We start from the raw sequence: 12899 nt of genomic DNA on the forward strand, positions 1-12899 counted from the left end.
GTTTGACAAATCAAAATAATCCTGTTATTTTTGTCCATAATAATCTCATAATGTATGCTAAACCAGCACTGTATCTGTATCTAACTGTTGGCTAGAGAGCACGTGCCAAAACCAGAGTGGGCACATTCACTATACAGTCTAATGCAAGAAATGTTTTCACAAAACCGTCAGACGCCACTGCTAGCAGCTTATACCTTCTGCACAGATACCAGCCCTGTTTCTAGCCTGGATAATACTCGCTAGTCTACCAGTATTGGACTGTCTCTCCACAACAACGCCGGATTCCTGCCGTAATCCCTGGACCACTACTTCTGATCCTCACAGCTAGCTTGCAGCTAGCTAGCTCACAGCTAGCTTGCACAAACTGTGGTACCCAGTACCGAAGCTATCCCTGAGGCCCACCTCCCGGCCTCCTCAGCTGTTCACCCGAACCCCACTCATACACGGCTAGAGCCCAATACTCCACCGGATCCTTGCTATAAACTCTGGACCTTGGCTCCGGATCACCGCTGCTACTGATTGGATATATTGGCTAACGCCACCGCCACGAAGCTAGCACCAGTTAGCCGTGAGCCAGGCACATCTCCCGGCTAGCAAACTAAATTCCACAATACCTCTTTTGCCAACTGGCTTGGATTCTCTCTCGACACGGCGCCCCGCCGCACCACCACGACTGGTCTGCCGACGAATACTCCATCCGCTGTGCCTTCATCCGGCCTCCGTCGGAGTTGACACTCCTACTAGCCCAGGGCTACTAACTTTAAACGCTGTGTCGCTAGCGTAGTGGCGGCTTCCCTGTTCCATCAACTGTTGCCCCCTGGACACTATGATCACTTGGCTACATAGCTGATGCCTGCTGGACTGTCCATTATTCACGGTACTCCAATCTGTTTATTTATTTTTTATCTGTCGGCCCCAGCCGCGAACTCAGGCTCTGTATGTAGTTAATCCAACCCTCTCTCCCTAGTCATCGCCATTTTACCTGCTGTTGTTGTGTTAGCTGATTAGCTGTTGTTGTCTCACCTGTTGTTTTAGCTAGCTCTCCCAATCCACACCTGCGATTACTTAATGCCTCGCTGTATGTCTCTCTCAAATGTCAATATGCCTTGTATACTGTTGTTCAGGTTAGTCGTCATTGTTTTAGTTTAAAATGGGGCCCCTAGTTCCACTCTTCATACCTCTGATACTCCTTTGTCCCACCTCCCACACATGTGTCCCACCTCCCACTCACCCATTACAACCAGCATGTCCAGAGATACAACCTCTCTTATCATCACCCAGTGCCTGGGCTTACCTCCACTGTACCCACACCCCACCATACCCCTGTCTGCGCATTATGCCCTGAATTTATTCTACCACGGCCAGAAATCTGCTCCTTTTATTCTTTGTCCCCAATGCTCTAGGCGACCAGTTTTGATAGCCAGGCCCTCATTTGTTGACTTCTGTGATCGAAAAAGCCTTGGTTTCATGCATGTCAACATCAGAAGCCTCCTCCCTAAGTTTGTTTTACTCACTGCTTTAGCACACTCTGCCAACCCCGATGTCCTTGCTGTGTCTGAATCCTGGCTTAGGAAGGCCACCAAAAATTCAGAGATTTCCATACCCAACTATAACATTTTCCATCAAGATAGGACTGCCAAAGGGGGAGGAAATGCAGCCTACTGCAGAGATAGCCTGCAAAGTAATGTCATACTTTCCAGGTCCATACCAAAACAGTTCGAACTTCTAATTTTAAAAATGAATCTCTCCAGAAATAAGTCTCTCACTGTTGCCGCCTGCTACCGACCCCCCTCAGCTCCCAGCTGTGCCCTGGACATCATTTGTGAATTGATCGCCCCCCATCTAGCTTCAGAGTTTGTTCTGCTAGGTGACCTAAACTGGGATATGCTTAACACCCCGGCAGTCCTACAATCTAAGCTAGATGCCCTCAATCTCACACAAATCATCAAGGAACCCACCAGGTACAACCCTAAATCTGTAAACAAGGGCACCCTCATAGACGTTATCCTGACCAACTGGCCCTCCAAATACACCTTCGATGTCTTCAATCAGGATCTCAGCGATCACTGCCTCATGGCCTGTATGCGCTACGGGTCTGCAGTCAAACGACCACCCCTAATCACTGTCAAACGCTCCCTAAAACACTTCTGCGAGCAGGCCTTTCTAATCGACCTGGCCAGGGTATCCTGGAAGGATATTGACCTCATTCCGTCAGTTGAGGATGCCTGGTCATTCTTTAAAAGTAACTTCCTCACCATCTTAGATAAGCATGCTCCGTTCAAAAAATGCAGAACTAAGAACAGATATAGCCCCTGGTTCACTCCAGACCTGACTGCCCTCGACCAGCACAAAAACATCCTGTGGCGGACTGCAATAGCATCGAATAGTCCCCGCAAAATGCAACTGTTCAGGGAGGTCAGGAACCAATACACGCAGTCAGTCAGGAAAGCAAAGGCCAGCTTTTTCAAGCAGAAATTTGCATACTGTAGCTCTAACTCCAAAAAGTTCTGGGACACTGTAAAGTCCATGGAGAACAAGAGCACCTCCTCCCAGCTGCCCATTGCACTGAGGCTAGGTAACACGGTCACCACCGATAAATCCATGATAATCGAAAACTTCAACAAGCATTTCTCAACGGCTGGCCATGCCTTCCTCCTGGCTACTCCAACCTCTGCCGACAGCCCCCCCCCCCCCGCAGCTACTCGCCCAAGCCTCCCCAGCTTCTCCTTTACCCAAATCCAGATAGCAGATGTTCTGAAAGAGCTGCAAAACCTGGACCCGTACAAATCAGCTGGGCTTGACAATCTGGACCCTCTATTTCTGAAACTATCCGCCGTCATTGTCGCAACCCCTATTACCAGCCTGTTCAACCTCTTTCATATCGTCTCAGATCCCCAAGGATTGGAAAGCTGCCGCAGTCATCCCCCTCTTCAAAGGGGGAGACACCCTGGACCCAAACTGTTACAGACCTATATCCATCCTGCCCTGCCTATCTAAGGTCTTCGAAAGCCAAGTCAACAAACAGGTCACTGACCATCTCGAATCCCACCGTACCCTCTCCGCTGTGCAATCTGGTTTCCGAGCCGGTCACGGGTGCACCTCAGCCACGCTCAAGGTACTAAACGATATCATAACCGCCATCGATAAAAGACTGTGCAGCCGTCTTCATCGACCTTGCCAAGGCTTTCGACTCTGTCAATCACCGTATTCTTATCGGCAGACTCAGTAGCCTCGGTTTTTCTAATGACTGCCTTGCCTAGTTCACCAACTACTTTGCAGACAGAGTTCAGTGTGTCAAATCGGAGGGCATGCTGTCCGGTCCTCTGGCAGTCTCTATGGGGGTGCCACAGGGTTCAATTCTCGGGCCGACTCTTTTCTCTGTATATATCAATGATGATGCTCTTGCTGCGGGCGATTCCCTGATCCACCTCTATGCAGACGACACCATTCTGTATACTTCCGGCCCGTCCTTGGACACTGTGCTATCTAACCTCCAAACGAGCTTCAATGCCATACAACACTCCTTCCGTGGCCTCCAACTGCTCTTAAACGCTAGTAAAACCAAATGCATGCTTTTCAACCGTTCACTGCCTGCACCCGCACACCCGACTAGCATCACCACCCTGGATGGTTCCGACCTAGACTATGTGGAGTACCTAGGTGTCTGGCTAAACTGTAAACTCTCCTTCCAGACTCATATCAAACATCTCCTATCCAAAATCAAATCTAGATTCGGCTTTCTATTCCGCAACAAAGTCTCCTTCACTCACGCCGCCAAACTTACCCTAGTTAAACTGACTATCCTACCGATCCTTGACTTCGGCGATGTCATCTACAAAATGGCTTCCAATACTCTACTCAGCAAACTGGATGCAGTTTATCACAGTGCCATCTGTTTGGTTACTAAAGCACCTTATACCACCCACCACTGCGACCTGTATGCTCTAGTCGGCTGGTCCTCGCTACATATTTGTCGCCAGACCCACTGGCTCCAGGTCTTCTACAAGTCCATGCTAGGTAAAGCTCCGTCTTATCTCAGTTCACTGGTCACGATGGCAACACCCACCCGTAGCACGTGCTCCTGCAGGTGTATCTCACTGATCATCCCTAAAGCCAACACCTCATTTGGCCGCCTTTCCTTCCAGTTCTCTGCTGCCTGTGACTGGAACGAATTGCAAAAATAGCTGAAGTTGGAGACTTTTATCTCCCTCACCAACTTTAAACATCTGCTATCTGAGCAGCTAACCGATCGCTGCAGCTGTACATAGTCCATCGGTAAATAGCTCACCCAATTTACCTACCTCATCCCTGTACGGTTTTTATTTATTTACTTTTCTGCTCTTTTGCACAGCAGTATCTCTACCTGCACATGACCATCTGATCATTTATCACTCCAGTTAATCTGCTGAAATTGTAATTATTCGCCTACCTCCTCATGCCTTTTGCACACAATGTATATAGACTATTTTTTTCTACTATGTTATTGACTTGTTTATTGTTTACTCCATGTGTAACTCTGTGTTGCTGTCTGTTCACACTGCTATGCTTTATCTTGGCCAGGTCGCAGTTGTAAATGAGAACTTGTTCTCAACTAGCCTACCTGGTTAAATAAAGGTGAAATAAAAAATAAAATAAAACCTGGGTCGTGTTCAATACAAAACCAATAAAATACAGGCTCGCAAGTTGAAATCTGTTCATTTATTACTTCACAAAGAGAAGCACCCCAAAAACATCAGTGAAATCACTTAAAGAGATTCTCCGGTACTTGTGTATACTTTTTAGCCAGTAGTTCTGAAAGTAATGCTCACGAGCCAAAAGTGGTCCCCGGAAATTGCGTACTACGTCACATATGTGCAGATATGTGCACCACGTCATTGCTCGCTCTCTCTCTTGCTCTGCTGTTTGTGCATCTTGCTAACTGTCACTCAAATGGCGAGGGGCTAAAAGCTCATTGGCTGAACCTCGTTGCTAGGGGGCTTTCCCGCGTGGGTGAAAAAGTATGGAAAATGGCGCCACACAGCTTCCAGAAAACAGTCGCTTTCAAACTCTGGGTTTTGTGGCTAATTGAGGCAAGACAGTAATTATGCATGTATGAACCACACATTGACACATCCAACCCAAAGCGGGCGGTTGAAAAAAATACTTATTTGTCATCAAAGTTCCGGAGTATGTCTTTAAATATGACATTTTCTATTCAAAGCCTATTTATAATACATTGTTTTGGATCCTCTTACATTCTCTTCACCACATTGGCCCGCATAATATGATCTTATTATTACAAATGTTATAAGATCAGTGATAATAATGGATGTTCTCACACACAGCGGTGGAAATATGTGAAAGTTGCTGTATTCATAAAGCATCTCAGAGTAGCAGTACTGATCTAGGATCAGGTCCCCTCCCCGTCCATGTTATCTAATTCATTATGATCTAAAAGGCAAAACAGATCCTAGATCACCACTCCTACTCTCATAGTTGGAGAGCAATTGTGATGTGGATGAACCAAATGTTATTTTTCGGGATGCGCAAATCAAATAAATAGCAAAGCAACTCTCAAATCTTAAAAATATCAGAGAACATCCAACAAGCATATGCAGCAAAACTATGGCTTTACATTCTCATAGTGCATTTCAGGCTTCTATAGGTACTACGCATACCCGAGTGCCAGTCTGTTCGTGCTATCATGTCAACTTCTTTTCACTTATTGTCATGCCATGTTTGGCTTGACAATGAGCAATGGAGTTGGCAAGAGCACAAACAGATCTGGGACCAGGCTAGCACAAAAAAAGACTTGCTTCCCAGGCACTTACAATAAAGCACACACATTTCATTTATGAATAATTCAATTCATTATTACATGACAGTATTATCTTTTAGATTCAAGCGCTACTACATACACACTATGTCTCCATCCCAAATGGCACCCCATATCCTATATAGTGTATATAGTGCATTACTTTTGACCATAGCCCCCATAGGGCTATGGTCAAAAGTCGTGCACAATATAAGGAATAGGGTGCCATTTGGGATGTTCTGTACTCTAAATAAAATAGCCTAGAAGCCACAATGTACCTGCTAAATGAAGTCCTGCTCCAATGAGGTGGTTCTACTGTCGTTGTCATGGGGACAGTGATATTGGGGTTCAGGTGCAGCCATCTTACTTCATACAGTACTGTTAGCTAGTAATACAGTTTGTTATATTTGACCTCATGCAGTACTGTTAACTGTAAATACTGTTTTATTTGACCTCATGCAGTATTGTTAACTGTAAATAATGTTTTGTTTTTAAACACTGAACACGGTTGGTTGGTCAGATTCAACCAGCTTTTGGAGTTGATTTGAGCAACACATCTGTATATGATTTTCTCTCATACGGTAATGTTAACTGTAAATACTGTTTAAATTTTCAAGATGGTTGGTTCTCCAGATTGAATCAGGTTTCGACAAGTGTTCTTTCTTTCCCACGTTTATACAAATAAATACTTTTCTGTAAAACTAATCTACAACTCTCTGTAAAAGCTCACGTGTAATAGCTGACCTTAAAGGTTTCGGTGATAGGTACTGATTTGGCATTTCTATATAACTATACAGACATTTCACGTTCCAATTTCATGATATGCAACAAGTTCAATAACATGATTCTCTAAAAACAAAGTTCCATCAATATTGTTACAAACTAGGCTGTGCCTGCACAACACCTCACACACCGTACCACTGTCCTGAACTTAGCGATGATTGGCTGAAATGACAACGGCTAATGATGTCATCTCAAAACCTAGGTTGTGTCCCACATGGCACCCAATTTCCTATGTAGTATACTGCCTTTGAACAGGGCCCATATGGTTCTGGTCAAAAGTAGTGCACTATATAGGAAATAGGGTGCCATTTGGGACTCATCCCACATTTCGGGTGGACACATTGTGATGCACGGAGACATTTCAAATACTAACTCTGGGATGAACACAGGGACATAGCGGTAGTGACCCAGGGTGTGTCCAAACTTTTACCCTATGGGCCCTGGTTAAATGTAGTGCACTATATAGGGTGCCATTTCAGACACAGCCGCAGACTTGACCAAGTGGGCATAGCACTTAGTGGACTTACAATGACAGGTCTGACATGGACATAAAGAAGGGGACACGGGGAAAGATTTCAGGTGGACATAATGACAGGTCTGACATGGACATAAAGGGGACACAGGGAAAGATTTCAGGTGGACATAATGACAGGTCTGACATGGACATAAAGGGGACACAGGGAAAGATTTCAGGTGGACAAAATGACAGGTCTGACATGGACATAAAGGGGACACAGGGAAAGATTTCAGGTGGACAAAATGACAGGTCTGACATGGACATAAAGGGGACACAGGGAAAGATTTCAGGTGGACAAAATGACAGGTCTGACATGGACATAAAGGGGACACAGGGAAAGATGTCAGGTGGACATAATGACAGGTCTGACATGGACATAAAGGGGACACAGGGAAAGATTTCAGGTGGACATAATGACAGGTCTGACATGGACATAAAGGGGACACAGGGAAAGATTTCAGGTGGACATAATGACAGGTCTGACATGGACATAAAGGGGACACAGGGAAAGATTTCAGGTGGACATAATGACAGGTCTGACATGGACATAAAGGGGACACTGGGAAAGATTTCAGGTGGACATAATGACAGGTCTGACATGGACACAGGGAAAGATTTCAGGTGGACATAATGACAGGTCTGACATGGACATAAAGAAGGGGACACAGGGAAAGATTTCAGGTGGACATAATGACAGGTCTGACATGGACATAAAGAAGGGGACACAGGGAAAGATTTCAGGTGGGCATAATGACAGGTCTGACATGGACATAAAGAAGGGGACACAGGGAAAGATTTCAGGAGCAGATTGATAGTCAAAATAATATGGATGTGCAGGCCCCGTGGGCTGGTGGTCTAGGCACATGGATTTGGAAACTGAGGTTCCCTTTCTCCACCATTCCCACTTTGTCTCCTCCTAATCTGTATTCTCCGCTGGATGTACAGACAAAATAAAGACAAGTATAGATACAGGGAGGGAACCGGGAAAGACAAACAAACACTGTCTGATAAAATATTACTACCAGACTGGCTGCTAGGCCTAAATGAATGAAGTGACTGTGGTGTGGTTGGGTGGGGGAGGTAGTTCAACGTTACACCAGCGAATCTGATGGCGAAAGAGATTCCGTTCCTGTCTACTACAGAATACTGAGAGCTGTGCTTCCGGTTGGTTGAAGGGTGACCTGAAATGGTACTAATAACCTTCATGTAATTTTTGGTCATCGGAAATATTATTGCTTAGTTATTGAATTGCCGAACCTCGATTTCCATGGTTTTAATTCAAATAAATATGAGTTAAATGTATATTTTAGGATTTCTTTGGCATGTCATACCTAAAACAGTCATGAGTATATTGAGTGTGTATTTTGATGTCAAATTAAAAACGGATTAAGGGCGACATGGACCCAAGTCCAAACTCTTGTGCACAACATTGTCATCACTGTCCTTGTTGAAAATGACAACCATCAATGTCATCATCATGACGATGGTCTATAATGATATTTTACAATTAACGACGATGATATTTGACTGTTCGGTCAAGATTCTTAGGCTTAATTGCTGAGATGTCCATTAGTATGGTTTTTGGTATGGCCATTTTCTGATTGCCTTAAGGTTTCTCTCTCTCTTTCTGATTGGTTAGCGGCCTCCCTCTCACGCTTCTCCACCTTCTCTCGCATCAGGTTTCTACGGTGATAGATCAGGTATCCAGGCAACAGGAATCCAGCCAATGAGGCAATGAGCAGGCTCAGGTTGATCTGTTGATTGGAGGATAGAGTTAGTCAGAGAAAGAACGTGTTTGAGACATACTTTTCTAATAAATCTCAATTTTCTGTTTCTGTCCATTCACATGAATCAGTTTGAATTAATTTGCCTTATCTCAGTAGTATGTATGTGACCTGTGTGTGTGTGTATGCTCTCCGTGCGTGTGTGTGTGTGTGTGTCTGTGTGGCCTCACCCAGTAGGGGTCTCCTCCCAGGTGTCCCACCATGATGACGAAGAGAGGCTGCTGGAGGAGAGCGAACAGCGCGCTGATCATCGACTGCATCCCCGTCAATGTCCCAAAGTGATTGGACGGATATCTGGAAGGGGCGGGATGTAATGGTTACCTCTCCAATCAAAACTGACTGTGCCATCCTTAACCAAAACAGACACCTTACCTGTAGCACCAATGTTTTGTTAAGATAATGCATATTTTAAAGTTTAAAGTCCCTGTGCCTATTGATATGTAACAGTGTTTTCCAAATTGTGTAACAAACCATTCTCAAAACTCTGACACACACACACACCTACGAATCTAACTGAGACGATCATAGCGTGGGTGTAATGTGCTGGAAAGCAAAAGTCCAACAAAGTGTTTAGTTGACGTTGTAATGCACTTACACGGCAGCATAGAGTCCTCCGGCACAGGAGTGGACGAAACCTCTGACCATGGTGTGGACGATGAAGGAAATTATCTGTGAGGGAGGGAAAGAGAAAGTGGGGTAGTAGGAAAATAAAAGGATAGTTGGGTGGAGAGGAAGAGAAATAGTTGATTTTATTTGAATTTAAAAACACAATACAACCACACGTGGATACTGCTGCATTTCAAAATCATCAAGGATAACACAAACAAGTTCCACTGTGGTCCTCTTGAAAATACATAAACTAAATATATACCCCCAAAAATACATATTCTCATCAATCGAGAGAAGACAGTAAAAGGAATCAAATAGACCAATAACATTCATTAATACTATTATACTTTCTCTTAGCCTGTTCTGTTTTAAAGCATTAACATTTTCTTAAGGTTTGGCCTTAAAACTCCAAAGTGCAGGGATGGGTTTTATTTGGTTACAGCAAACCAAAGATAGATTGTTTTTAAGAACCTGTAGCAGTGTTCATTCCGTCAACAGAAATAGTGACTAAAATAAATCACCTATTTTTCAGTGACACTATAACTGACCAAATAGACCCAGAAAAAACTAAGTAAACACAAAAATTCATTTCAGTTGACTGAAACGAGACAAGTTGAAATTATCTTTGACTAAAATCTGACTTCTAAGTGGACTGGACACTAGATTTTGGAGAGATTGAGAGCTTTTCAGTGATAACGACAATTAATATTAGCAGCACAGATGTGCAGCGCGGTTCTGTTAAGCAGTGTGAAGGACACATCACACCCAGCAAACACAGCCTCCACTCAGGCGCCACCTCTGATTATACACCACCATTCAAAAGTTTGGGGTCACTTAGAAATGTCCTTGTTTTTTAAAGAAAAGCAATTTTTTTTGTACATTAAAATAACATCAAATTGATCAGAAATACAGTGTAGACATTGTTAATGTTGTAAATGACTATTGTAGCTGGAAACGGCTGAATTTTATGGAATATCTACATAGGCGTACAGAGACCCATTATCAGCAACCATCACTCTTGTGTTTCAATGGCACGTTGTGTCAGCTAATCCAAGTTTATCATTTTAAAAGGCTAATTGATCATTAGAAAACCTTTTTGCAATTATGTTAGCACAGCTGAAAACTTGATTAAAGTAGCAATACAACTGGCCTTCTTTAGACTAGTTGAGTATCTGGAGCATCAGCATTTGTGGGTTCGATTACAGGCTCAAAATGGCCAGAAACAAAGAACTTTCTTCTGAAACTTGTCAGTCTATTCTTGTTCTGAGAAATGAAGGCTATTCCGTGCAAGAAATTTCCAAGAAACTGAAGATCTTGTGCAAAGCTGTGTACTACTCCCGTCACAGAACAGAGCAAACTGGCTCTAACCAGAATAGAAAGAGGAGTGGGAGGCCCTGGGTCACAACTGAGCAAGAGAACAAGTACATTAGAGTGTCTAGTTTGAGAAACAGGTGCCTCACAAGTCCTCAACTGGCAGCTTTATTAAATAGTACCCGCAAACACCAGTCTCAGCGTCAACAGTGAAGAGGTGACTCCGGGATGCTGGCCTTCCAGACAGATTTGCAAAGAAAAATCCATATCTCAGACTGGCAAATAAAAAGACAAGATTAAGATGGGCAAAAAAACAGACACTGGACAGAGGAACTCTGCCTAGACGGCCAGCATCGTGGAGTTGCCTCTTCACTGTTGATGTTGAGACGGGTACTATTTAATGAAGCTGCCACTTGAGTACTTGTGAGGCATCTGACGCTCGTCAGATGTGGCAAGGCTTGCAAACTATTACAGACTACAAAGGAAAGCACAGCCGAGTGCTGCCCAGTGACACAAGCCTGCCAGATGAGCTAAATTACTTCTATGTTCGCTTAGAGGCAAGTAACACTGAAACATGCATGACAGCATCAGCTGTCCCGGACGACTGTGTGATCACGCTCTCCACAGCCGATCTGAGTAAGAACTTTAAACAGGTCAACATTCACAAGGCCGCAGGGCCAGGCGGATTAGCAGGACGTTGCGCTGACCAACTGGCAAGTGTCTTCACTGACATTTTCTACCTCTCCCTGTCTGATTCTGTAATACCAACATGTTTCAAGCAGACCATCATAGTGTTCTTGGGCACAGGGACTAAGGTAACCTGCCTTAATGACTACCGACCCGTAGCACTCACGTCTGTAGGCATGAAGTGCTTTGAAAGGCTGGTCATGGCTTACATCAACACCATTATCCCAGAAACACTAGACCCACTCCAATTTGCATACCGCCCTAACAGATCCACAGATGATGCAATCTCTATTGCCCTCCACACTGCCCTTTCCCACCTGGACAAAAGGATGTGAGAATGCTATTTATTTACTACAGCTCAGCGTTCAACACCATAGTTCCCTCAAAGCTCAACACTAAGCTAAGGACCTTGGGACTAAACCCCTCCCTCTGCAACTGGATCCTGAAATTCCTGACGGGCTTCTCCCAGGTGGTAAGGGTAGGTAACAACAAATCTGCCACGCTGATCCTCAACACAGGGGTCCCTCAGGGGTGTGTGCTCAGTCCCCTCCTGTACTCCCTGTTCACTCATGACTGCAAGGCTAGGCACAACTCCAACACCATCATTAAGTTGTGCTGATGACACAACAGTGGTAGGCCTGATCACAGACGAGACAGCCTATAATCAAATCAAATTATATTTGTCACATACACATGGTTAGCAGATGTTAATGCGAGTGTAGCGAAATGCTTGTGCTTCTAGTTCCGACAATGCAGTAATAACCAACGAGTAATCTAACCTAACAGTTTCACAACAACTACCTTATACACACAAGTGTAAAGGGATGAAGAATATGTACATAAAGATATATGAATGAGTGATGGTACAGAACGGCATAGGCAAGATGCAGTTGATGGTATCGAGTACAGTATATACAGTGCCTTGCGAAAGTATTCGGCCCCCTTGAACTTTGCGACCTTTCGCCACATTTCAGGCTTCAAACAAAGATATAAAACTGTATTTTTTTGTGAAGAATCAACAACAAGTGGGACACAATCATGAAGTGGAACGACATTTATTGGATATTTCAAAATTTTTTAACAAATCAAAAACTGAAAAATTGGGCGTGCAAAATTATTCAGCCCCCTTAAGTTAATACTTTGTAGCACCACCTTTTGCTGCGATTACAGCTGTAAGTCACTTGGGGTATGTCTCTATCAGTTTTGCACATCGAGAGACTGACATTTTTTCCCATTCCTCCTTGCAAAACAGCTCGAGCTCAGTGAGGATGGATGGAGAGCATTTGTGAACAGCAGTTTTCAGTTCTTTCCACAGATTCTCGATTGGATTCAGGTCTGGACTTTGACTTGGCCATTCTAACACCTGGATATGTTTATTTTTGAACCATTCCATTGTAGATTTTGCTTTATGTTT

The 12899-nt window shown here is 44.1% G+C and overlaps 1 protein-coding gene across 1 annotated transcript in view; it reads right to left on the reverse strand.

The window, feature by feature from the left end:
- Window positions 1–4683: 4683 nt before the first annotated feature.
- slc43a1b (solute carrier family 43 member 1b) overlaps window positions 4684–12899 on the reverse strand; it is a 43234-nt gene continuing 35018 nt past the window's right edge. The window contains exons 13-15 of the mRNA XM_021619288.3: window positions 9474–9547; window positions 9049–9172; window positions 4684–8848 (exon numbers count right to left, since the gene is read on the reverse strand). Coding sequence (XP_021474963.1) covers window positions 8645–8848; window positions 9049–9172; window positions 9474–9547 — 402 coding nt within the window. The 3' untranslated portion in view covers window positions 4684–8644. The remainder of the gene's footprint in view (window positions 8849–9048; window positions 9173–9473; window positions 9548–12899) is intronic.

Source organism: Oncorhynchus mykiss, chromosome 10 (assembly GCF_057628025.1).
Source record: "Oncorhynchus mykiss isolate SJ-2025 chromosome 10, ASM5762802v1, whole genome shotgun sequence".
NCBI classification, from domain to species: Eukaryota; Metazoa; Chordata; class Actinopteri; order Salmoniformes; family Salmonidae; genus Oncorhynchus; species Oncorhynchus mykiss.